This window comes from Cetorhinus maximus, chromosome 2, assembly GCF_964194155.1.
Source record: "Cetorhinus maximus chromosome 2, sCetMax3.hap1.1, whole genome shotgun sequence".
Taxonomy (NCBI): Eukaryota; Metazoa; Chordata; class Chondrichthyes; order Lamniformes; family Cetorhinidae; genus Cetorhinus; species Cetorhinus maximus.
Window position 1 is genome coordinate 68,858,192 of NC_135880.1, and position 27,213 is coordinate 68,885,404.

Consider the following 27,213-nt stretch of genomic DNA (forward strand, 5'->3'; position numbering starts at 1 on the left):
ACCCGCATTTCCTTCTCTGGAAAGGCCCGCAGGTATTAAGTGCCTCTTAGGCGCTTAAATGGCTACTGGCGAGCGCCTCCAGATCAAGGGCCCTGGGTGCGGAAATTCTGCCCACTGGGAGCTGCCAACCAATCAGAGGCCAGCAGCTCTTTTGCTCACCAGAGTCACCAGGCGGTGGCTGCTGTAGAAACAACAGCCACTGGAGGCCCAGGATCGAGGAGCGAACCAGGGGAGGGGTTTCATCAGGGTGGGGGGAGGGGGTTTTGGCAGTAAAGGCAAGGGGTTTGGTTGTCAGTGGGCCCTCACCCTTCCTGATGAAGCACTGAGTGCCTTTGAACAAGGGACCCCGCTGCCCAGGAGTCCACAAGGAGCCTGCACAAGTTTGCTTGTTGTGTTCCCCAAGTGGTGACAGGCCAGCCCGCAGCTGGGTTAATAATAGCAATATAAATGGTCATTAATTACCCACTCAATTATCATCTGGATGGGAAGTCTGGCCACAGGCCTTCCCGCCCTGGACTTAATTTTGGTGGAGGCAACAAGGTGTTCGCACCCCACCTATCCACCTAATTAAATGTCCTCCCTGCCTCCAAACATGCCATGAGAGAGGGCATAAAATTCTCCACAAAGAGTGAGTTTCACACACAATGCAGGCTTCTGACCCACATTTCAGCTTGATGGTGGGGTTAAGATGGCTGCAGGGAAAATCCTGTCCATGGTGTCTATTATATTTGACAGCAGCTTTTAATGTTGTGCTTGGCTAACTACAATCAATATTTGACCAATAATTATTGCATGTATGATAATTAAGCTGTATATATTAAATATAAGTTTATCATTTGATAATAAATTTACATTTGGATGGGCTTATTGGCATTAACACTTATAACACACAATATACATGTTCCATTCTGCAATACTACTTCAGACTGTAATATACACATTCTGCAAAGGAAACAACACTGGAATCAGTTATCAGCTTTACAAAAGTCTAATGCAATTATTATTTTAAAATTCTATGATAAAAAGCATAATATAAATAATATAAACCAATTGGATTCAACAGAACATACACCAGTATCCTTAATGTTCCAGCTGTAGAAAAAAATGGAATATTAAAATTTACAATTACTAAGGTAAAGAGTGGTATGAATAATACACGTGGCTTTTTCATTTTCACAACCATTACCATGTTAAATAGCATCACTGAACCATGTTATACAGTTTCATAGTAGGTGCAAATTGTGCAGTGCATTTTACAGTTAGCACAGTAGCACCTGAAACTCCACAACAGTGTGGGGTGAATATGAATTCTACAAGAGAGGGAAAAATTGCCTGGTGTCAGATTTTTTTATAAATTGTGCAATCATCACCCAATTAGAAACGCCCATGTCAAAGCTGTCTTTATCCTTATTGTTGATACGCAAAACAGCTGATAAAGCAACATTACCTGCTGTAACTGTGAATTAGCAACCTTAAGTTGTTGCTAAGCAAAGATCTTGTGCTTTAAAAGCATGATGTCATTCCACCAGGGGTTCAGGGAGAGAAGGAGGTGCCTGAAACAATTAAGGTTGTTCTAAACACCAACAGTGTCCAAAGGGTGTTCCCTGCACCACAAACCTGCCCTTCAATTTAAAGGAAACCAAGATGATTGTATTCATACAGTAGGAATCATCTTTGTCTGTTTACTGCAGTCTTTTTCTAAATTTCAGATAAGAAAATGAATAATAGTTATTATTTACAATAAATAATTGGTGTGTCATGGATTTTGTTTATGACCTGAGGCACCATTTGGCATTATGACTCTGGCTTCTTAGCAGCACCAACTTTTGTGACAGTACTGGTTGCGATAAGAACAAGCAAAGTCTCTATTTGTGAATGGACTCAAATAGTTTGAATGATATAGAGAGCATTGCTTTAAAATAACCTGAAAGAATAAATGTTCCAGTTCAAGTCATATCACAGGCAACATGAAATACCAGTGTTGTGAATATGCAAGATGGCTGTAATATTAAACTAAATAAAAATATTTGATAAACATTGGAAAGCAGAGGCGAAAATAATTAGCAGCTGTATACTATTTGCTAATGTGGGCTCTGTGGGGAAAGTGACATTCTGAAATCCAGGCTTTGAAGCACTAGTTTGAATAGGATAAACCCAAGATTAGAACCAGATCTTGAATTTCTTAGAAACATATCACTTTCATATAGTTTACATGCTGCAGTATGGTATTTATATTGTTACAATATGTAGCATGTATTATACCACCACAGAAAATGCAAAATAAGGTGCTTATAAAAGCACAAAAGCTATTTAAATAGGATTTTTTTTTTCAACTGACCTCTTGGGCCTACCACTTATTCTAACCTGGATCTGCCAGTTCTTGGCACTAATTCTATGTATTTCTGTATTGCTGATTTGGTGTGAATCATACAGAATCATGAAAAACCTTATCTATTGCTGTAATTTTAACTACAAAGAGAATAATAAAAATCTTTTAAAAGGCCAGTGACTTTCAATGTATCCTTATGCTTAAAAACCTTAAAATAGTTACTCAAAACGTTTTTTCCTACAAAAGTATATCTTCAAAATGAAGCAGTCACTCAATATAAATGTTAAAGAACGGACTCAATGTTCTCACACATTTCATTTTCTTCCAAATGATAGATAAATGTTGTCCTTCCAGTTGATTTGTTTGAATCTGTTGCAGCCGCATCTAATGTTAACGTGGATGCAAAGAGATCTGAAGCAGTCATGTGACCAACTGAGTCCTCATCTCCCTGAATATACTTCTTGGAATGACTCTTTATGTAATGCCATGTAGTTGTGTACAATATAAAGGCAATTGTCTTCATGCCTATGGCAATGCTAACATAGAGATATCTGTAGGAGTCGTTATCATATAAAGCACATGCTCCACTTCTATTGCATGTTTCTGACCAGATGAGGCAAGTAGAATCAATTGCAGCCCCAAAAATAAGTGGCGGTGGGATAAAACCTAGGTAGAAAAATACACATAGTAAATAAAATGAACCCAGAATTAAAATTAAAATATAAGAGATAGAAAGTGAATAATACAATTGGTTGCCCTTTTAAAAATATATATCACTAGTTTTACTATCACTCGATTTATTTCTGCCTCCTTTTTTTAGTGACATGTAATTAAGTGGTGGAGAAACTGGATAAGAACTTAGAGGAGTCTATGTCTGTATAGAATACTACATAAATTAGCAAATCTGGGAACCTAGCAGGGAATTTAGCTTGAAAGAGTGTTGATCAGGATAGGGCTACAACACTGAAAGCACAAGATATCTGAATTTATCTAAGGCTCTTTGGAGTGGAGTGATGATCTTGAACTTCATATTAATTCAGTAACCATGTTACATTGGGTTCAGTGACTCCAGTGAGTTCATTGCAATTCTTGATTATAAAGGAAGAAGTGACGGTGACATCTCTTCACAAGTAAAATCATTTTTTTATCGGCTGACTGCTATAATTTGCCTACAGGTCCAACATTGGTTTACAGAATCCAGAAGTCACCAGGGATAAATATTTGCTTGTTAAATGAAAATCTGAGCTTCTGGACACACCTGCAATTAATCCTTGAAAACTGGTGATGTTGCAAATGATTGAGTGCAACTGTATACACAGTGGGGATTCTCCTGCCACGAATGAGTTCCAAGTAGAGCAGACACCAGGCTACCAAAGCAACTGCTATAGGAGGATAGCAGAAAGGCTTTAGGTGTACCCTCAAAGCATCCCTGAAGAGGTCAAACATTCCGGGGGGACTGCCTAAGGGGGACACAGTGGGGGTCATGGGAGTTCCTGGCCTGTGACCGACCAAAATGGAGAAGGTTCATTCAAAAAGACACTGAACACATAAAGAGGTTTCATCGGGAACAGGCAGAGGTGAAGTCGAGGTGTTGGAGAGAGTGCATAAGCCTCCAAACAACGCATCTACCCAACCCTTCAAGCATCACCTGCCCTGTATGTGGCAGAGTCTGCAAATCGCGCAGTGCCAGTCATCTGAAAACCCATCAAACTAGAATGGAAGCAAGACATCCTTGATCCCGGGGGACTGCCTAAGGGGGACATGGTGAGGGTCATTTTGACTATTGTGATAATGCAAAATGGGTGACAATGAATTAGCAGCGCGTTTCACATCTCTCCCGAATTTCATTTCCATTTTAATGGAAGACTCAAAATTACTGCCAGTGTGTAGACGAACACATTCAGTTAATGATTCGGTTCAGATACTGATGCAGTATCTAACATTTTCCTCAGACTCTTCTTTGAATTTCAAACACATTTTGATTTCAACCCAAAGTTTCATGTAGTGTTCTTTGTATTACACATTTCTGGTAAACCTATCATTAAAGATGGCAGAAAATCATATTTCTTTGGTTTCTAAAGCCATCTTTGAGAAAATTGGCAATAGACTTGATCACAATGAAGTTCTGAAGCAAGCAGCATCTTAAGGTGAGTCATTTATTAATTTAAGCTTTTGACTGATCTAGCCGCCATCACAAAGTAATAATGCTGCAATGAAATAGCTGGATTTGGACAGAAATGAAAGCAAGTACATGCTTCCACACAGCCTATATTTTTCACTGTCAATGTCTGGGTCACAATTGTTTTACAGATGCAAGAAAACCATTTATTGGCAAGGCAATATTGAAAAATACTTTTGGGATAAACAATAACAGGTCATATTTACTCACCCCTAATTAGTGTTATACTTTTCAATTGTATACAGCACAAATAAGCAATTTGATTTCACCAATACTATGGCCTGAATTTTTAGGTTAGTGGGTGGGTACGGTCAGCGGACCCAGGGGCAGCTGGGAAACAGACCACCGACCGCGATCGGACCCCGGCCACAATTTCACGCTGGCTGGCCAATTAACAACTAGCCAGCATGGAACATGCACTGAGATGCTCAGCGCTGCTGGGGTGGAGGTGGAGGTGGGAGGAGGCCAGACGCTGATGTCAACGCAGGCATGAGCCAGCACTGAGAGAAAGCTCCCTGAAGGCGGAGAGCTACCTCAGGGAGCTGAAGGCCTGAAAAATCAAAAATAAAGGTTTCAGGAGCTGAAAAAAAGTGTCCACGCATCATAATAAATCAGCTGAAAATTTAGCTGCTGAAAATGCTGTCCACAGAAATTTATTTATATTTTATTTCATCACAGAAACCTCAGCCGCCCATGGATGAGGTTTGATGAAAAATGTAAAGGCCGCCTGGCTGTTTCGCCCGTCTGCCAACCGTAAGGCTGGACGGGCAATGAAAAATTGCAGGCAACTGCACTGTTAATAGGCTTAACTGCCCTCTTAATTGTCAGCGGGTGCACTACCAACTCTTGCGCGGGCCCGTGGACTGATGACGGGATGACGTCGGGGTGCTCACCTGACGTCATTTTGTGTGATTTCACACCAGATCAGGTTGGGCACACGCCTGCCTGCCGAGCTAAAAGTCCATGTAGCCTGCTAGTGCCAACAAAGTTAAAATTCAACTCTTTCCAAATTTTTTTAAGCCCCAGGACTGATAGTATAAAATCCAACCTCCCGTTTGCTTGTTTATGGCATTTTTTTGCCTATTCTCACAACCACCTTCTCAAAGGAAATTAAGAATGGACAATAAATGCTTGCGACGTTCATATCCCAGAAACAAATAATAAAAGATAAGGATCCCTATGGTGGGATGTTGCCTGGAGGCTAGATCGAGAAGACCACATAACTTGACAATGCTTTCCCTGATTAAGTATTTGGCAACAACAGATCTCTTCTGACATGCTAAGGTCGTTATGCTAAGGCCCATACACATTACTCCTGAGATGAGAGCAATTTCATGCAAAACAATTCAGGTGTAGTCACACCCACCTTTCTTTCCTCCAGAGAATCACAAATCTCGGAATTCCATTAGGGAATCCTACGCTGATCAATTTGTTTGTTACACATGAAGCAAACAGCTGACAGCAAAATTACATGCAAAGTTGTTTAAGCAGCAGATGAAAAATGGCTTGCACACATTGAACAATAAAAGATTAGACTTCAGGAGCTTAGTGAGGCTATTTTCTCTGACACACAGATAACCATTTGGCATGTTATTGTGAAATAATGCTAGCAAAACATTTAATAATTTAATAAATATAAATCTTCATTCAATAGCAAGAAATTGGGATTTGCAAAATAGAAAAGGAGTAAATGCTGTCAATCTCAATCCAATCATACTAATGGCCAAATAATCATCCAATTTTCCCAACAGTCATCAAGTTAATGAAAGGTAGATGCTTTTCCATCTACATTTCAGATTTAGAACAACTCACTTTAAAAGTAGGGATGATTCTGTATAAGTGAGAAGTCGTTCTCACAGAAAACATGGAATGAAGATTAAGAGCTAATATTTGGAGGTAAGCATGCCACTGGGAAGTTTCCATTCCATGTTACATAAAAGAGAAATTAAGCAACCCTTTAAAAGCATACCATAATGACGACAGGTGTAAGAATTCTTTTCATTAAGTTCCCTTTCAAGTCACTCACCATCCTGACTAGGAAATAGATCACCGTTCTTTCACTGTCGCTGGGTCAAAATCCTGGAACTCCCTTCCTAACAGCACTGTGGGTGTACCTACACCGCATGGACTGTAGCGGTTCAAGAAGGCAGCTCATCACCACCTTCTCAAGGGCAACTAGGGATAGGCAATAAATGCTGGCCCAGCCAGCGAAGCCCACACCCCATAAATGAATACCCCAAAGCCAAGATTGATAAAAGGATTTTCTCAGCAGGGTGTCTGTTTTGACAGCTGGAGAGAACTGTTGACTTTGCTAGATTGACATCTTTAACTGGTTATAACAATTTTTTCATTCTGTAAACCTCTTTTGACAATGTCTCAAAGTTTATTTGCACAGGATTAAGAGGTCTGAAGTGTTTCAAGCTTTTACTATTGATACTGTAATGGTCTGTCTGACTGACACTTTTATAGGGTTTTGTGAATGGGTGTCTTTTTCTGAGCAATTTCACACATGCTATTGTTAGTACATGGTTCATTGGCGCTGTATATAATGTACACTGGGTGAATGGACAGAGGAGGGCCATGAGTTGGCATGGAGGGTATGAGGGGGTGGGTGGGGGCATGAGTTGGCATGAGGGCTTTAAGTGCCCGTTGGGTTGGATGGAAGGCATGAGCATGGCATGGGGATGGAGTAGGAGAGTGAGGGCTAGAGGGCCTAATAGACTTTAATACAACTGGGATGAGGTTCTAGAGAACCAAGGTGGATCTTCTAATGATCTCACCTCGGCATTTGGTTGCCCCATGTCCGCCTCTGCTTTGCTTCCAGGGTCGGCAGGCCCGACTCCATACTGCACCCACTCCCACCAGAGGGAAGAGTACTGCATTTGGGGGCCTTTCTACTGAGGTGGGTCCAGTGAGTTGCGAAATTTCCCGACTCAAGCTACACGCCTCAGTAGCGAAAATCCGGCACTAAGGTTCTTGCAGAGGGACAGTAACTGTTCTTCCTCATAGCTGGACAATTATGCATGCTTCTCTCAGTGCTTGCTGCTTGCTCATGAAAGTCATTGCAGCAGATTGTTCTGATAACATCAGAACTCTGAACACTCTTCCAAACCAACTAACTTAAATAGCAATCCCTCACAGGAAGGGTTACCCCAATGTGATCCTATCTTTTGCACCCAAAAAATTTAGGGGGGAATATAGGGGTACATTAAGAACTTATTGAAAGGGAATGGACTACTTAAAATATCCAAGCAGCCAGTGCCTGCAAGTACAGTTAAAGGCCAGGCTGGGCAGAGAGGAATCTGAACCTTGCACACCCTCAGAGCCTATGACCATCAGCAAGGCCAGGCCAAACAGAGAGGAATGCAAATATGATAGAGTGGGTGTCTTAGGAGTCAGCCTTAGGTTGATAAACAACCAAGGTTGGGTCTGTTTAAAGCAGGTAGGGAAAGAACAGATGGTCCTAGTTGAGATGGGAGGGAAGGTCTCCGCCGGGGGTGAAAGTAGGGACAGATGATGCCTGTACCTTGGTACCTTTGTTACTAGAGGGATGTCTGTTTAATGTAAACCTATATGTTGACGAGATCGGAATCTGGAAACTGTTCTTATACATGATCAATAATGTATAAATATGGTGAACACTTGTAGTTTAGCAGAGTGCTATCTCAAGCTGCATTGAGATGGTTCTCCCCTTGCAATTGCTCGAATAAACAATTGTGACCTGTACCTGAGACTCCTGTGGTCCGTTTGTCAAAGTGACCACAATACATTGGGTGTATGTATCTTTTAACCAACCTCAGCAGTGCTTTACACGGTAAACAGGGCACTTTTGAAAATGCATTCTTCTTTGCATCAAAGCTACTGTGAGACTAATCTTTAAAAAAACACATTGTTGACTAAAGTTTATTTGATCATCCATTTATATTACATTGCTGCCTATGGAAAGAAGGTGTTTCAGGTGCTGCAGCAAATAGCTGTCACCAGCATCATCTGTCACTACAACTCATGAATTTCTTCTTGGAGGATCATGGTTTTGACAGGAAAACCTCTTTCTTATAAAAGCAAAATAGTCATTAGGTATTACAGAACTTGACTATTGCTGAAAAAATGACATGTTGTTGAAGATTTTCATCTTGCCCTCCCCATGACATTCGCAAGAATTGCAAATGTAAAGGCAACAACAATTTATTCAGCATGAGAAGTGAGTGCTGATTGGTTGGCAAGTGGATTCTGCTTGGTAGAGCTGTTACCATGGAGAATACACCAGTTAACTGATGACTGACAGTTAACTGCCAAGCTTTGTTTAAATTTAAACGAGGCAGGTTGACTCTGATTGGTCAAGTCATTGCCCTGGGGAATGAACCAGAGAATGGCTGTCGCCTATTTTGTTTAGTTGAAAAGGCGCAATGTGTGTACATGTTCTTCCTGTCTGCAAAGTTCAGGGCTCTGTGTATTAATATATGTAGCTTCTAGCACGCATAAGTAGCCACACTATGTACCCAACTAATAATCTTAAATTGGTTGTCAGTGTAATCCTTAGCACACTCTGGATTATTTAGCAAATGTTGTCCAATTGCAGAATCGCAACATATGTTGGATATTATTTTTTTGAGTTTTACAAGTATGGCCTGGTTGGGTACAGTAAGTACATTGCCTGTTATATATAGCGGAAGGGACATGCTGTTTGAAACAATCCGCCAGTCTTTGGGACATACGGCCTATATCACACTGGCACTGAAATTCATATATCATATTACTCTTTTGCGTGATAGGTAGAACGTCTTTATGGCTTAACGGCAGTGTCCTATTAGTGACGAACACCATTCATGTTGTTACTGCATAATAGCAGTGTGAAATGGCTAGCTTCCTGTTGCTCAAATTTTTGAGATACCTTACCTTCCAAGGTAATCTGAGGGAGACTGGGCAATTTTTGGGACTGAATGCGATGGCCCTAGACCCATTCATGAGTTTGCACAATATACAGCGAGCACTGATCTGATCAAGGTAGCCATTGTCCCGCATGATGCCTTTGATGCACACTATTTCAGCAGCAAGCTTGCACGGTGAGCAAGTGGCTCAGGCCCTATTTACAAGGTTGCCGATAAGACCAATCTTAAATCGTGTAGAACTGTAGGAATCCCAACGCGTATATCAACCAGTGAAGGAAGGCTTGTTGTAGCCATTAGTAGAAAACCCCCGCCAGATTTCTCAACTAGTATGTCAAGGAAAGGGAGCTCATTTAACTGCTCGATTTCAAAGATGAATTTGAGCACAGAATGGAGCCCATTAAGGTGTGTAAAGAAATTGTTACATGCAGCTGCAGATTCAAATATAGCAAACATATCGTCTACATATATTAGAGTCATAGAGTCATACAGCACAGAAACAGCCCTTCATGTCCCTGCCAGCCATGTCTATTCTAATCCCATTTTCCAGCACTTGGCCTGTAGCCCTGTATGCTATGGTGTTTCAACTGCTCATCTAAATACTTCTTAAATGTTGTGAGAGCCCTGTCCTTTGCAGACAGGAAGAACATGTACACACATTGTGTCTTTTTCAACTAAACAAAATAGGTGGCAGCTATTCTCCGGTTCATTCTCCAGGGCAATGCCTTGACCAATCAGAGTCAGCCTACCTGGTCTGAATTTAAACAAAGCTTGGCAGTTAACTATCAGTCATCAGTTAACTGGTGCATTCTCCATCGCAATGCCTCTACCAATCAGACTCCACTTGCCAACCAATTATCACGCACTTCTCATGCAGTATAAATTGTTGTTCCTTTTACATTTGGCATTCTTATGAATTGTCCTGATGAGTGCAAGACAAGAAGCTTTGACAACATGTGCTATTTTTCAGCAATACAAAAGCAAAATACTCAGATGCTGGAGATTTGAAATAAAAACAGAAAATGCTGTAAAAACTCAGAAGGTTTGGTAGCATCAGTGGAGAGCAAACAGAGTTAACATTTCAAGTCCAATATGACCCTTCTTCAGAACTTCAACAAGTTTTTAAATTATTCTTTCATGGGATGTGAATGACATTGGCAAGGCCAGCATGTGTTGCTCATTCCTAATTTGAAGGTAGTGATGAGCCACTTACTTGAAACACTGCAGGTGTAGGTACACCACAATGCTGTTAGGGAGGGAGTTCCAGGATTTTGACCCAGTGGCAGTGAATGAACGGTGACATATTTCCAAGTCAGGTTGTTGTGTGATTTGGAGGGGAACTTACAGGTGGTGGTGTTCCCATGCATCTGATGCCCTGTCCAGCTAGGTGGTAGAGGTCGCGGGTTTCAAAGCTGCTGTCAAAGGAGAGCAGTGTATATGGTGCACACTGCTGCCACTGCACAATGTTGCTGGAGGGAGTGACTGTCTAAGGTGGTTGTGTAATGTAAGAGTGTTCGGGTTAGAAAGGTTTAATGTGGGGCCAGGGAAACAGTACCGCTCACATTATGATGTAGAGAGTCACATGATGGTAGGCTGTGTATAGAGAGAACGAGAGAAGACAGCATGAAGATAGCACCTAGACAGGACAAGTTCAACCACACAAGCAGACAACTTTACAACAGTAGATGGGCTGCTTTGTCCTGGATGGCATTGAACGCCTTGAGTGTTGTTGGAGATGCACTCATCTAAGCAAGTGGAGAATATTCCATCACACTTCTGACTTGTATCTTGTAGATGGTGGAGAGGCTTTGGGGAGTCAGGAGGCAAGTTACTCACGGCAGAATTCCTAGCCTCTGATGTGCTCTTGTAGCCACAATATTTATGTCACTGGTCTAGGTAAGTTTATGGTCAATATAAACCCTCCGGATATTGATTGTGAAGGATTCAGCAATGGTAATACCACTGAATGTCAAAGGGAAATGGTTAGATTCTCTCTTGTTGGAGATGGTCATTGCCTGGCACTTATGTGACGTGAATGTTACTTGCCACTTATCAGCCCAAGACTGGATATTATTCAGGTCTTGCTACATGTGGCACAAATTGCTTCAGTATCTAAGGAGTTGCAAATGGGACAGAACATTGTGCAATCATCAGTGAACATCCCCACTTTTGACCTTATGATGGGAGCAAGGTCATTGATGAAGCAGTTGAGATGGTTGAGCCTAGGACACTGCCCTAAGGAACTCCTGTTACAATGTTCCAGGGTTGAGATAACTGACCTTCAACATCTTCCTTTTTACTAGGTGTGACTCCAGCCAGCGGAGAGGTATCCCCCTAATCCTATTACTTCAATTAAGCCAAGATTCCTTGATGCAGACTCGATCAAATGCTGCCTTAATGTCAAGAACAATTACTCTCACCTCACCTTTGGAATTCAACTTTTTTGTCCATATTTGCGCCAAAGCTGTAATGAGTTGCAAATGCATGTACTGTTCTGGTGCTGCTGAATCTGCCTGGCAATATAAATTGGACTAATTTGGCACAATTGGAATCAGGCCTTATAGTGACTGGATATAATGTCAGGGTTGATTACTGATGATCTCATTTCAGGAAAACTTGAGAAATTGAGCTTTATTCTCTGCTGCACTCCCCTACTTCCCTGCCCCCTTGCCTGATTTTCTGAAGGAGCTGAATAAAGCTGGAGTGTGGTTCCTTTGGCACTGGCTAGCTGCTCTTTGTTACCTCATCCAAATGGCCTTTGTTCATGGATAAGGCTGTCAGCACTGATACAGAATGAAGTTCCTCAAGTCCCACCTTCTAATCATTGTTCCACTGTTGTACAAGGCGATTGAGGATGAAATGTTCTAAAATATCTTATTAAGCTGTATGTTGACAAATTTACAGTTGTGGAGTGCCATTGTGACAAAATAAATCTAAAAGTTTTGTACTTGCGAAGATGATTATTGGACCATGCCAAGTCCAATCTCTTCCTCACCCATTTCCACTCAAAAATACTTTCCAGAAAGAATCATTGGACATCAATCCAGAATGCAAACCTAGCTGTTTTTTTACCTCTTCCCTCTCCTCACCACAGCCTTGAGGTCTGACAATAGTTGTAGTTGTAGCAGGCGAACTACTGTCCATTTGCAAAAATTTATTTCAGCACAGACCAGAGAGTTTTAGTAATTGTGGTGCCCCTTACACAGTCCAAGTTGGGAACAAACCATCTAGTAATTTACAAGGACCTCTGGGTTTACTCTCATCAAATTGCGACTCCACATCTGTCAGTTTATAAACACTTCCAGTTAAAAATTAAACATGTCATATAGCTTAAAAAATTCCCATTTCAATATCAATCACCTTGTATCAAAGCAGGACAAAACTAACAAGATTACATTAGGCTAAAATGCAATTTTATTCTGTTTTGAAGGCTGGACCCAAGGAATTTTACTGCATATTCAAAGTACACTACTGCATATTGGCTGCATTAATGATGAAATCTGATGTCTAATCTTTTTTGCATTGTTTACATCTGACATTATGGTCCATCTGCAGTTAAGCGGTGCATGGATAAGACAGTTTGATTCTGTCTGTATTGAATTGACATGCTTAGGTTAGCAGGTTAGGGTCACTGTAGCTGTAATGATACTAAATGTAATAGTGTGTGGATACATCCAAAACTGACAGGCATTAATATCACAGACTTTTCAATTTTACAAACCCGCTGAAGCTCAAAAGTATTAAACAATACTTGTCTGGCTCTGTCTGAAACATGGCTGAATTTTATCACCAGGTTTGTATAACATTTCATTCCTTAGGGAAAAAGAATCCTTTTGTTAGCTCAGCTCCTTTGCAATAGTTGAAAAGGGAAACTTGGATGAGGGGGGAGCACGACCCCATTCCAATATTATGAAATAAGGTAACAATAGAGGAAAGGTTTTAATAATAGTTTTAATCTGACATTTCAGAGAATGTCAGGAAAGATATATTGATTGGCCTTGAAGGTAGTATAGTGCAGATTCAGGTTTAACTTATGAATTATGATATTAAATTATGGTTGTATAAATTTGGTTTGTGATTTTTTTTGGAGTTTAGTTGGTTGAAGGGTGACCTAATCGAGGTATATAAAATGATGCAGAGAGACCACTCGCTATGATGGGGAATCCAGAAAAAAGGATCATAGTCTTAGATCTAGGCCATTTAGGAGTGAAGTGAGGACGTGCTTTCTCTCACAATGGGTAGTGGAAATCTGGAACTCTCCCTTTCAAAAGGCTGTGGATGCTAGGGCAATTTGAGCTTTCAATTCTGAGCTTGGTTCATGGTGACTTCCAGGATATTGGTGGTGGGGGACTCAGTTATGATGCTACCGTTGAAGTTCAGTGGGAAACAATTTGGCTTCTTTTTGCTGGAGATGTTTTTGTCCAGAACATGTGTGGCATTAGTGTGACCTGCCTCTTGTCAGCCGTTGGGCAGATGCTGCCACAGTCTTGCTGTTGATGCTTATAGTCACTTCATTATCAGAGGAATGAGTGGAGCTGAGTACTGCAGAATCACCAACAAACAGCCCCACCTTATGTCAGGGGTCTTTGATGAAGCAGCTGAAGATGGTTAGGCTGAGGACACAACCCCAGGGCAGCAATGTTCTAGGGCTGTGATAATAACCTTCAATAACCACAAACACCTTATTTTGATTTAAGCATGACTCCAGCCATTGATTAAAATTGACCTCAACTTATCCAGGGCTTCTATTTTGTTCCAAGCCAGCTACTCTCTCTCCTCTGGAATTCAGCTCTTATATCCACCTTGGGTCAAAGCTGTGCACACAGGTTAGGAATTGAGTGGTTCTGCTGCTACCTGAATTGAATGTCGATGAGCAAGTTATTAGTGGGTAGATTTTACTTGATGTCACAATTGTTTACTTCTTCCACCACTTTGCTTGTAATTGACAGGAGTCACTGGGTCAAAATCCTGGAACTCCCTTCCTAACAGCACTGTGGGTGTACCCACACCACATGGACTGCAGCGGTTCAAGAAGGCAGCTCACCACTACCTTGTCAAGGGCAATTAGGGATGGGCAATAAATGCTGGCCTAATCAGCGATGCCCATATCCCTTGAATGAATAAAAGAAAAGTCTGATAGGTTGGGTTTGATTTGTCCTGCATTTGGCTGACAAGACATAGCTGGCCAATTTTTCACAATGTTAGATACATGCCAGTGTTGCGACTGCACTGGAAGGACAACAGATAGGATATCAGTTAGTTTTGATGTGCAGATCTTCAGCACTACAGTGGAAATGATGACAAGGCCAATCAACTTCACTGCCCAGCAGACCAAGGCAGTGTGAAATATATTTTTCTCACACACGCATGGTTTAACTTCTACCAGTTGTAAAAAAAATGTTGAATATTTATTTTATATATCAGCCATAACTTCAATCTTCTCTTTAATTTAACTTATGATTTTTTTTCTTTCATGGATTGTATGTGTCATTGGCTAGGCCAGCATTTATTGCCCATCCCTAACTGCCCTTGAGAAGCTGCCTCCTTGAACCGCTGCATTCCCCATGATGTAGGTACATCCACAGTGCTGTTAGGGTGGGGGTTCCAGGATTTTTACCCAGCGACAGTGAAGGAACGGATTTCCAAGTCGGGATGGTGAGTGACTTGGAGGGGAACTTCCAGTTAGTCGTGTTCCCATGCATCTTCTGCCATTGTCCATCTAGGTAGTAGAGGTCACAGGTTTGGAAGGTGCTGTCAAAGGAGACTTGGTGAATTGCTGCAATGATCTTGTAGATGGTACACACTGCTGCCACTGTGCATCAGTGGTGGAGGGAGTGAATGTTTGTGGATGGGGTGCCAATCAAGTGGATTGCGTTGTCCTGGATGGTATCAAGCTTCTTGAGTGTTGTGGGAGCTGCACTCATCCAGGCAAGTGGGGAGTATTCATTCACACTCCTGACTTGTGCCTTGTAGATGGTGCTCAAGCTTTGGGGAGTCAGGAGGTGAGTTACTCATTACATGATTCCTAGCCTCTGACCTGCTCTTGTATAGTATTCATGTGGCTAGTCCAGTTCAGTTTCAGGTCAGTGGTAGCCCCCAGGATGTTGATAGAGGGGGTTCAGCAATGGTAATGCCATTGAATGTCAAGGGGAGATGGTTAGATTCTCTCTTGTTAGAGATGGTCATTGCCGGGCACTTGTGTGGCGCAAATGTTACTTGCCATGAATGTTTCTTGCTACTTATTCCTAGCATGAATGTTGCTCAGGTATTGCTGCATATGGACTTGGACTGCTTCAGTATCTGAGGAGTCGGGAATGGTACTGAACATTGTGCAATCATCAGCGAACATCTTTACTTCTGACCTTATGTTTATGAAACAGAAGGTGGTTGGGGCTAGAACACTACCCTGAGGAACTCCTGCAATGATGTCCTGGAACTGATATGATTAATCTACAACAACTACAACCAGTGGAGAGTATTCCCCTGATCCCCATTGACTCCAATTTTGCTAGAACTCCTTGATGCCACACTTGGTCAAATGCCGCCTTGATGTCAAAGGCAGTCAGTCTCACCTCACCCCTTGATTCAGCTCTTTGTCCATGTTTGGACTAAGGCTGTAATGAGTTCAGGAGCTGAGTGGCCCTGGCAGAACTCAAAGTGAGTCGGTGAGCTTATTATTGCTGAATAAGTGTTGTTTGATAGCACTGGCGACGTCACCTTCCATCACTTTACTGATGATCGAGAGTAGACTGATGGCATGGTAACTGGCCGGATTGGATTTGTCCTGCTTTTTGTGGACAGGGCATACCTGGACAGTTTTCAACATTGCCAGGTAAATGGCAGTGTTGTAGGTGTATTGAACAGCTTGGCTAGAGGAACAGCTCTTCATATTGTCAGGGTTTTTGGAGTATCCAGTGCCTTCAGCTGTTTCTTGATATCATGTGGAAGTGAATCGAGTTGGCTGAAGACTGGAACCTGTGATGCTGGGGACCTCAGAAGGTGGCCAAGATGGATCATTAACTCAGCACTTCTGGCTGAAGATGGTTGCAAATGCTTCAGCCTTGTCTTTTGCACTGATATTCTGGGCTCCCCCATCATTGTGGATGGGGATATTTGTGAAGCGCCCTCCTCCAGTCATTGTTTAATTGTCCACCACCATTCATGACTGGATATGGTTATAAAAACCATATTTGCAATTTCCCTTTTCATTATCTGTTTTTCATATTCTCCTTTTGCTGTTCTAATCTCTCTTTGCACCTCTCTATGGGACTTTCTACATCCTTCTTGATTATCTTTCATATTGTTAGCCCTATCTGGGTCATAACCTTCTAGTTTTAAGTTTTACTTTAGTTTTAATCCTTATTTATCCTCAAAACTTTATACATTGATATATCATCTTTTCAGCTGATGGAAAAATAGACATATATATTGTACATCATGCATATCAGATCTGCAGATTTCCTACTGCTGAGGATCTGTTTACTAACTTGCCTAGACAGATAATTCGGGACATATCCCCTATTATCCCAGTGAACCGTAAAACTTTCATATGCAAATAGTATGTTATGTTGTAATTACATTCTTCCAGCAGTGGTGGCAATGTGGTCCCTCACATTTGCATCTCATATAGCAAGGCAGCTCCAATGAGCCAACCAACCTAAAAAACTGCTTCAAGTTTGAACTGCCATCAGTCTATTCTCGATCATCAGTAAAGTGATGGAAGGTGACGTCGCCAGTGCTATTTATTTAGAAGTCATATCAAATCAAAGTATTAGGTGAAAGTAAGGAAAGTACGACTTGAAAACGGAGAGTGAATTGCATCTACACACACCAGTCCCACTCTCTAACCCCATTTTATCTGAAGACTATACTAGGTTGTGACTTCCCGTGGTAGAAATTAGACCTCGTTATACTTGGTTTTAGGTGCAAAATGAGAAGAATAAGAGGTTAATTTTGTGGTGTTTTGTCCTGTACCCCAAGAGTTGCTGAGTTGTGTTCAATGCTGGGTATTGGATTGAGCAATAACCAGGTGTCTCTGGCATTGACATGAAATAGGTGTTAGGTCATTTAATATGCTAATTAGGGGTGCAATACTTTTTAAGGGCTCCTCAGGGAAATTAGGCAGTACTGAGTGGACCAAGTGCCAAATTTGCAGCAGTCAGATTTTTGGTTGCTTTTTTAAACTTAGAACAATCTGAAGCCAGGAGAAACAGTTGAGCTCTTCCTGGCTCCGCAGTGTTAAAGCGCTCGCCCCCTCACATTCCCCTGCTACCTCCCCCAGGACCTGAGGCCAATGTCAGTGAGATCACATGCCCAAATTGGAGCACTGGTATCCTGCCTCTGGATGTTTAATAGGCAACTACAGCTTGCCAAAACATTATGATGAGAACTGTTGCCCAATTTCAGATGATCGTTAGGCCACTGGCTTCTGTTGTGAGCTTGGAGTGTATTCCCCACCTGAGAAAAGGTCAAAAGCAAACTCTAAGTCCCTGTGTACAATGTCATAGGAAATTGGCTTCTCTTCTGTATTCAGCTAAATTTTCTTTTGTATATTTAACCCTGGACTTGTCATGTGTATCTTTTCAATTTAAGCATCTCTACTCATTTAAGGAGCTCTTGCTGCACTTCCTCTACTTCTGGTGGGAAGGAACCTGGTATCATTATAAACCTGATGGAAAGTCATCAACCTGAACGTTAACTCAGTTTCTCTCTCCACAGATGTTGTCAGGTCTGCTGAGCATTTCCAGCATTGTCTGCTTTTATTTCAGTTTTCCATCATCTGCAGTATTTTTCTTCTGTTCTATCAAGGCAATTAATTAATGTGGACAGGTTAAAGTGCCAATAGTATGAGTGCTACTTTAATAGGAGTTGCAGCAATATATGTACATTGGTCACGTCTTGTCATTTTGTTATTTTTATGCCACTGAAACAACCTATCTTGGTGTACATGCTTCCATTGATACTATGGGTATCACGTCAACACCAGTAACAAACTACAACATAAATGGTGATAAAAAAACTTTCATGTTAAGTTTTTAACAATCACAAAGAACGTACCCCTGAATTCTAAGAATCTCTGTGTGTAGGAGTAAACTAAAATGGATCGCTAGCTCATTAAATAACTGAATTGAAACACCCACCAAGTAATCTCAGCATGAGAAACTGAACACCAAGGGCATATGATTTGTATTCAGGATTCACAGACCTGTGGGGGCAAAGAAAGAAAACCAATTAACATCTACTAGACATCACTGTCCGGACAACAGACTTAATACTAGTGATAACCTCGTCTCCATGTAAAATCTGCACTCACATGGAAGCAATCTGGAGCCTGCTGTACTGCAATACTCTCATACCCTTACCTAACTAATTAACCTTGTGCATCCTGCCCTTTCAGACAGCTGCCAGCGTATTGCTAGCAGCATCCATTTCAAGCAAATAACAACGAAAGAAACAATTAACTTTCAGACAATTTCAGTTTGCTGCTGGCGAAAAGAACACATTGCCTTGTTACATTATTGGAGACACTTTTTCTACTAGCACTATGTGGAACTTAGTTTACACTACACGAGATTGCACAGCACTGACAGCAGCAGGAATATGACTGTGTAGGTTGATTCGGTTATTTAAAAATTATAATTGCTCTACAAGTTGCTTCTTGAAATAATGCTGTAGGGTATTAGTGCCCACAGCGTAAGGTCTTCATCTTTCCAATACTTTAGTCACTGTGTTAATCAGTTCATTCAGAGTCCAAGCTGATTAGAGAGGTTCACAGAGAGCTTCAATAAATGTTGCTTACTTGAGAAAAGCAATGTGAAATAAATTAATTAAGACTAGAGTGAACTCTGAGTGGTTTCCTGGTGAGATACATTTTATCTGTAGATTTGCCTTCCATCGTGTAATGTTTTTGAGTCTACGTGACTCTTCTATAGACACGTGTGAATAATGAAATCGGAAAGAGCTGTAACTTGTGGAGGTTGAATTTTTCACTATGTGGCATTTTAAAGGCCCTATTATCTTGTTTTTATTAGTTATGTGTTGAGCCAAAGTGCCTATACATTAGCTAAAGCAGATGCAACAACCCCAGAATATTCTTAAAGCAATATTATAGACTGCTGTTGGAAAGCCCACTCACCTGATCAGAATCATTACTGAAGGAGTCTGTGCCATTGCACCTATCAGACTTCCTATACAAACAACTGCAAAGAATGCTGGGAAAGCATTTCCACAATTTGTTCTGGGACATCGTCCTGACATAGCTGTGGCATTCTGGGCAAATTCAGTGTTGATACAGGCACAGTTGGTAAGATTCTAACAAAGGAGAAAATGTTACAAAGGAATTTTAAATAATAAACATTATCAAAACTACATCTTGTTAGAAGACCTTTTTATAGCTTCATTCGTTATCTTTTTTATATAAATGCAGAACCCCCAAACTCTTACCGAATTGTTTCAGTGTAGCAGTGTAAATATTTTGCCACAAGTGTTATCAACATAAAAAAGATAATTATGCATGACCATCTTAGTTCATCCCTCCTGAAAAATCTTTAAGTACCTCTAATGTACCCTCTAATTGTTTCTAAAATAATTCCAGGGCTGTTACCTCCACTACTCCAGATTATATATTTATATTCTATAGAATTATCATTCTTTTGTGTGAAGAAAATGTTTCTGATCCAATAAGTCCTTACTTTAAGTCATTTCGTTGTTTACTCTTTAGGACCTGTTTTATCAATTTACATCGCTATTTTCAATTATACGTCATCTGCACTCTGGCCCCACTGACCCTGCGCTAACGTTGGGGACAGCCACCGCCACGTTCTAATGATGGAGCTGCTGGTGCAGTCACCAGAGGCCTAGGCTGCATGGAGAGAGCGAGGCCCAAGATCCAGGAGCAGGAGCACATGGCAGCGATGGGAAGCTACTGGCTATTGAACTGTGAGTAATAGCAGCATCCGCCCCCGCCCCCACCCCCGTACCGGCCTCTTCTGGAGACCCTGGCTCCTTCCACTGCTCCCCCAGATCCTTCCATGCACCCCCATCCGGCTTTCTGCACACCCCTGGCCCTTTCTGCAGACTTCCCGGCTTCTTCCACAGCCTCCCTGGCTACTTCCATGGACCCAAACCCCTGCGCCCCAATTTCTTCCATTGCCTCCTCCCGGCTCCTTCTGAGGACCCCCCAGCTTTTTATGCGGCCTCCACAGCTACTTCTGCAGACCCATGGATGCTGTGGGTGAGACACAGAAGCTGTGCTACTCAAGACTTGTTTGGGTGATTAAGCGTAATCTAATTTGAACTGGTACAGTGTTTTTGTTATATTCAGTGATTTATTTTATGTTGCAAGTTATTGCAGCCAGGAAAGCACAGTGCTGCACATGTACATACAGTATTTCAAATTGTACATTCGTTTTTCTGGACAAGAAATGTCCGAAGGAACCTAACTCCAGCTTTAACATTGACTCCAATGGGAACCCATGATTCACATAAAGTTGTTTCACTTACAGTTGCGGTTTTCAGGAACGCAACCACAACTTATAGTGAGGATTTATTGTATCCTATGTTTGCTATCTACTAGTTTTGAATCTATGTTCTCTTGTCCTACTGTTAAATTTAATTTGAAGTAAAATTGTGGATTTACCTCTCTCTTCACTTAACTATTTTATAAAAACAATCTGAATTTAGGGAGCTATAAGGAAATTAGCAAGCAGGAGCTCAAAAGTAGTAATCTCCCAGTACCATGCGCAAGTGATTATAAAAATAAACAATGTCTCCTGCCAATGCAAGATGGCCACGGATACCTGACTGCGCATGCGGACTGGTTCGTATAACAGTGTCACGCCTGTCAGGTCAGCAGGACAATGTAACAGGGATCCAGAGCCGACATCAATTTCAGAGAAGTTAATCCCCTGCATGGACACAAACCCTCCTCCCCTTGCCTGGGAAACCTCTCCTCAGAGGCCTGGGCTGTGTGTCGGGTAGGGAAGGCCCCGGGAAAGGCTGCAGCCGAGGAACAGTGAGATTAATGATAGGGCTGGGGGGAAGAACACGATCAGGGGAAGAGTTCACAGGTCTGCTTTATAGCCACCAGGGTCAATCTCTTTTACAAAAAATGCCAAACTTCAAATGATCATAACAATTTATACTACAGGAGAAAAGGGGCTGATTGGTTGGCAAGTCAACTCTGATTGGCTGAGGTGTCAGCTCCCCAAGAGAGAACCATGGTTGGCAGGGCCCTCAACCAGGTGTGAGCCATTTCCCGCACTTCTAGCCTCACCCCGTCCCCTCCCATAACCACGATAGGGTTCCCCTTGTCCTCAATTTCCACCCCACCAGCCTCCACATCCAATGGATCATCCTCCACCATTTCAATCACTTCCAGCATGATGCCACCACCAAATGTATCTTCTCCACCCCTCCTTTGTCAGCATTCCGAAGGGACTGTTTCCTCCCTAACACCCTGGTCCACTCCTCAATCACTCCCAAAACTTTTTCCTCTTTCCGCAGCACCTTTCCATGCAAATGCAGAAGATGTGACAGCTGCCATTTATCCTCCTTTTTCCTCACCATCCAAGACCCCAAACACTCCTTCCAGGTGAAGCAGTGATTTACATGTGCTTCTTTCAATTTAGTCTACTGTATTTGCTGCTCACAATGCAGTTTGCTCTTCATTGTGAAGACCAAATGCAGATTGGATGACCGCTTTACAGAACATCTCTGCTCAGTCCACAAGCACAACCCTGAGCTTCCAATAGCCTCCCATTTTAATTTTTCGCCTTACTCTCACGCTGACATCTCCATCCTTGGCCTGCTGCAGTGTTCCAGTGAAGCTCAACGCAAGCCCAAGGGACAGCTCATCTTTTATTTAGCCACTTTACAGCATTCTGGACGCAACACTGAGTTCAAAAATTTAAGATTCATTAACCCTGTCACCAATTTTGTTTCTTTTCTTTGCTTATGTGCCAGTCTTAATCTTGTTTTTCAAGTTTTTGCTTTCGGACACAACTGTTCATTATTTTGTCACTCACACCCAGTCTGGACAAATCTTTTGTTTCTTTATTGCAGCCATCACCACTCCCTTTGCCTTTGTCATATCACCTTTCCTGCAATCTACAATATGACAAACCATCCCTCTTATTCTTCATCCACCCTCTGCCCTTTCACTTGCTCAAAGCCTATTCAATTTTCTACCTTCCATCAATCAGGTCCTTGACCTGAAACTTTAACTCTGTTTCTCTCTCTACAGGTTCTGCCAGACCTGCTGGGTATTTCCAACACTTTGGGCGGAATTTTCCAAGACCGCTGGCAGCGGGCACGAAAGGTGGCGTGCGCGGAAAATATGGCGGGACCCACTTCACGACGGCTTGAAGGCAGGTCGTGATCGTCCGCTCAGCCCACCAACAGCGGGTCACGTTTCCTGCCATCGGTCGGTGGGGAGCTAATTGTAATGCATTAGCGTATAATTAAAAGGCCATCGCGCCATGACTCTTCCCACCGTATCGTCTGTCCACGCGGGCAGGAAAGCACGCCAACGTGTTTCACAACAGCACGCAGGCGGCCTTCACTTTGGGGGAACTGAGGTGAGTGAGCAGCAGCGTTCTCCACAGCTCACCCATTGTTCACAGGCCTCAGGAGTGCTGGGGAACTGATGCCCGGCCCCATAGGTGACTACTGAGGGGTGGGGGGTGTCTGGGGGCAAGTGCTGACCAGCCTCGGAAGTGAGTGGTGAGGGGGAGTGTAGGTCAAGTGCTGCCCTGGCGCTGCATCCCACGCATTGGCAATCGAGGTGGGGGGGCAGGGTAAGTGAGGGAAGTGGCCACGCAATAGGGACACCTTTATAAACTCTGCAACTGAGACAGATCAGGCACAGCCACGGTGATATGACTGGGGTCAGGCTCTTAGCCTGCCCGCTCATGCAAACATTGTGGAGGCACCAAAGGGCCACCAAGCACTCCATACCTTACCCCCCCCCGCAGCACCACCCGTCCCCACACCCCCCAACCCCATTCTCGGCCCACACTTGGAGTCAGCCACCACTTTATTGGACTGAGGAGCAGTTGGACTGCACATATTGTACAGTCTCCTCGTCAATGCTGGCCATGTAGCAGTCACTGGTAATGGATGCCCTCCACGTTCCCTTAGTGCCAAGCCCTGCAGTAAGTGTCAGATGTGAGTAACCAGGTCCCTAAACATACTCAGTTGTCAGCGACACTGGTTCTCAGTCACCTGCAGGAATGGCAGGCAGCGTGTATAAACCCTGGGTATCACTAGGTGCCGGCCAGCCACGGCTTGCTGTTGCTCCTGGGCAACATGCGCACAGCCCCTTGCAATCGCAGTATCCCGGTTTGGGCCAGTGTTCCCCATGTCGCAGGTTGACAGGGCAGACATGCAGCGCACTCGGCTCTGGCCATCAGGGGGTGGCCAGCACTCTCCGGGAAACATTAAGGGGCGGTCACACAGGGCCAGGAAAGGTGCCAAGTACACCCATGATAACCACATCTCTCTCTTTCATGCTGCAGGACGACCACGTAAGAATCTTAGGCCCTGGTAACCTAGCTGTTTGCCTGATGACCCACAGAGACCGTAGAAGGCTGAGAGAGAGCGACTGAGGGACCTGGCTGTGCAAAGGCAGGAGCAGCAACCTCATGTAGAAGGGGCTGCTGGGGCTCAACACCTGTGTCCAGGCTGTGCAACTACTTTTACTTAACATTCCTAACTCTGCCGTTATGGCTTGGTGCTCCCCGGACATCCACAGCAGAGCTGGAGGCAGCCGGCTGACTGCTACGCCCTGTCTATTATGACCTTGGCGGGCGTCCTCTGGAGGGCCGAGACTTTCAGGGTCCTGCTGTGTGGCAGTGGCACCCTCCTCGGCCTGTGAAGTTGGAGCTGCGGAGGTCACAGGAAGAGGGGAGTCAGATGGGCCGGTCACCTGGGTGGATGGCCCTGGTGCGTACACTTGCTGATCCTCCTCCCTGTGGGTGCCTGAGAGCCCCTGGCTGACTCCATGAGCGGAAGGGGTAGATGGTGTGAGATTGAGCTGCCCAGCGCCCCTCTCATGTACACACTTGTCATCAGCGATGGAGTTGAGCCCGTGCAGCAGTGCAGGAGTGACATCCTGGACCAAGGTCTCCATGGCGGCCGCCATCCTACCAGTGTTGGCCTCGGTGCATTGCAATGCTTGCGCTATCCCCTCAGCCTGAAGATGGATGGACTCCTCCATCGTGCCTTGCAATCTGAGGGGTGCAGCAGACATCCCTTCCTGATGTTCCCGAGCTTGCCTTTGCAGCTCCAGGAACTGTGATATGGCCAAGTCCAGAGGCCCGTCATCTGACTCAGACTCAGCAATGTTCTGGCCTCCAGCAATCCTCCGAGTGCCAGGGACCTGGGTAGTTCCTGCCTCCACCTGCTGTGGATCAGAAAGTGGGATGTGCTCACCAGATTGTGATCCCGAAGCTACTCTAAAGCTAGGTCCCACTGAGGTGTGTGTCTCTGCACTGGTGGAGGGTGTGGGTAAGCGCTGTGACAGGCACTTCAGGGAAGGTGCCTTCAGATTCCTCTTCAGAGATTTCTTCAGGGCTTGATTGGAGGCCTTGGGTCATGGACTCTGTTGTCTGTTTCCCAGATGTCCCTGTGAAAGCAAGGGGAGATAATTAGTGCATGGCAGTGGCCTGTGAAAGAGGACACATCACTCACAGCATGGTTGTCGGGTGGATGTTGCACTGCTGGATCCTCACTTGGTAGAGCACCATCAACCTCAGCATCAGCACAGGACCAGTCCAGATCCTTGCCGGCCAGTTGGATGGCTCTGTTTTCGAATTCTGTCAGAACTTTAAATTCCGGCATCCCTCCACCTGTCTGCGACCTTTCCCTCCTGTTGTGTGCTAGCTTGTCCTGCATGAATAGAGACGGGAGGGAGTGTATCAGACGCCTGCCGTGCCAGATGATAAGTGCCTGTGTGGGTGGTGAGTGGATGGGATGATGACAATGATGGTTTGAAAGAGTGAATGGTGATGTCCTTTACACTGGCAGTGAGTGAGGGCCCTGTGTGTGTGATGGGTTTGTGAGTGTGTGAGATGGGAGTGATGAAAAGAGTGACTTACCCTGGTGGAACGGAGGAGATCATTCATCCTTTTGCGGCACTGAGTGGCTGTCCTCCTCTGCAGGGCATTCGCACTGACCACCGCTGCCACCACCTCCCAAGCCGGGTTGGTGACATTGCTGCCCATCCTGTGGCCAGAGCGGGGGTAGAGCACAACCCAATTGGCCTCCACGGCATCCAGCAGCCACTCAAGGGACCCATCACTGAAGTGGGGAGCTGCAGTCCTTTTGCCTTTGCTGGCCATGTCTCCCGGGAAGCGGTGGTGAGCTGGTGGCGATGAGTGCTTTGCTGGCGGCTGCCTTTTAAAGATGGCGGCTGGCATGATGCAACAGCGAAGTGATGGCAAGTAGACGAATGAGATCCCGCCTGCCATGGAAAAGGCGTGTTTCCCAGGAGTGAATATATAATGAGGGGGGCTTGGGAAGATATGGCGGGAAGACCCACCATTTTCATTGGCGGGTAGGACTCCATTTTACCCGCCCGCTACCGCACTTAGCGCAATTCTGGGAAAATTCCGCCCTTTGTGTTTTTATTCTAGGAATCTGGCAGCATCCTCAAGCGCATTTGGAGCTATTATCTCAAAATTTATTCATTCAATTTAAGAACGAAAACTGTCAGAGAATTAACAAATTACGAACTGAACCATCCACTCTCTGCACATGAATTAATTATAAAGCCTGATAACAGCAAATCAATATTTGGGACGTTTTCGATCTTACAAATTGGGCAGAAAATCACAGTGGAAAGGTTTTCCAATAAACAAATACAATGATAATCCCGTAAGATATACTTAGTTGATTTTCCAACAACATAGCTGAGTGGTTTCTAAGTATACTCAGCTTTTTGCTGATGCAATCCTGGACTGCAAAGTCATTTATGCTTATGTAGTGCCCTCTAGTGGCCTGGGTACATTCTATACGTGGCTCAAGCCATCATCATTCCAATTTCAATACGTGTGCTCTTTCCAAATGGGAGTTATAAGGCACTAAGCAGTACTAAGAGCTCCAGCTAATTTTCTTCCCCTGAACCCAGAGGGCAGTTATATTTCGAGAAAAAAATTATTGGCCCAGGTCTTCCAAGGAGCGGCAATCATCGCGGATTCCCTCTCCACCCGAACTCTTCCCCTGCCTCAACATTGCTCCGCATTTCTTGCCAGGTCTTCCAAGTTTGGCTTTCCTAGAAATACGGAATGCAGCATCCTTTGGAGCACTCTGTGGGATCGCAGTAGAGTCGGGGGAAGACAGGACACACCCCCATTTAACGGCACTAGTTGTTTAAAAGTCCAGTGTGAATGTCAGTGAATAAGTGAATGGATGAACGAGTAGGGTGGTAGAGTGGGTAGGTGGGTGAGGCAAGTGGGTAAGTGAGTAAGGTGGGTGAGGTGGTAGGTGGGTGAGGTGGTGGTGGGTAGGGTGCCAGGTGGGTAAGATGGCAGGTGGGTATGGTGATAGGTGTGTGGGTGTGAGAGTGGGTGGGTGGATTGTGGGCTGTCAGGTCGGGTTGGAGGGGCAGTCATATCTGTTTGGGGCACAGTCAGGTGGTCAGGAGGATAGCATTTGGGGAGTAGTTAAGGGGTCATTGGATTGGGTGTAGTTGGGGGTTAGTTGTGGTGTCAGAGGGTTAATTGGGTGGTCGGGGTGGTAGTCAGGTTGGCTCAGTTCGAAGGTTGTGGGGGGGGGTAAGGGTAGTTAGTCGGTGGTTGGGGGTAATTGGGGATCAGGAG

At 43.8% G+C, this 27,213-nt stretch overlaps 1 protein-coding gene across 2 annotated transcripts in view; it reads right to left on the reverse strand.

Annotated features, from left to right (window-relative positions):
- Positions 1–813: 813 nt before the first annotated feature.
- LOC144695016 (solute carrier organic anion transporter family member 3A1-like) overlaps positions 814–27,213 on the reverse strand; it is a 338,399-nt gene continuing 311,999 nt past the window's right edge. For both annotated transcript variants that reach the window (XM_078565890.1, XM_078565881.1), the window contains 3 exons: positions 19,530–19,705; positions 18,535–18,599; positions 814–2,995 (listed from right to left, as the gene is read on the reverse strand). In XM_078565890.1, the coding sequence (XP_078422016.1) occupies positions 2,613–2,995; positions 18,535–18,599; positions 19,530–19,705 (624 nt within the window). In that variant the 3' untranslated portion in view covers positions 814–2,612. The remainder of the gene's footprint in view (positions 2,996–18,534; positions 18,600–19,529; positions 19,706–27,213) is intronic.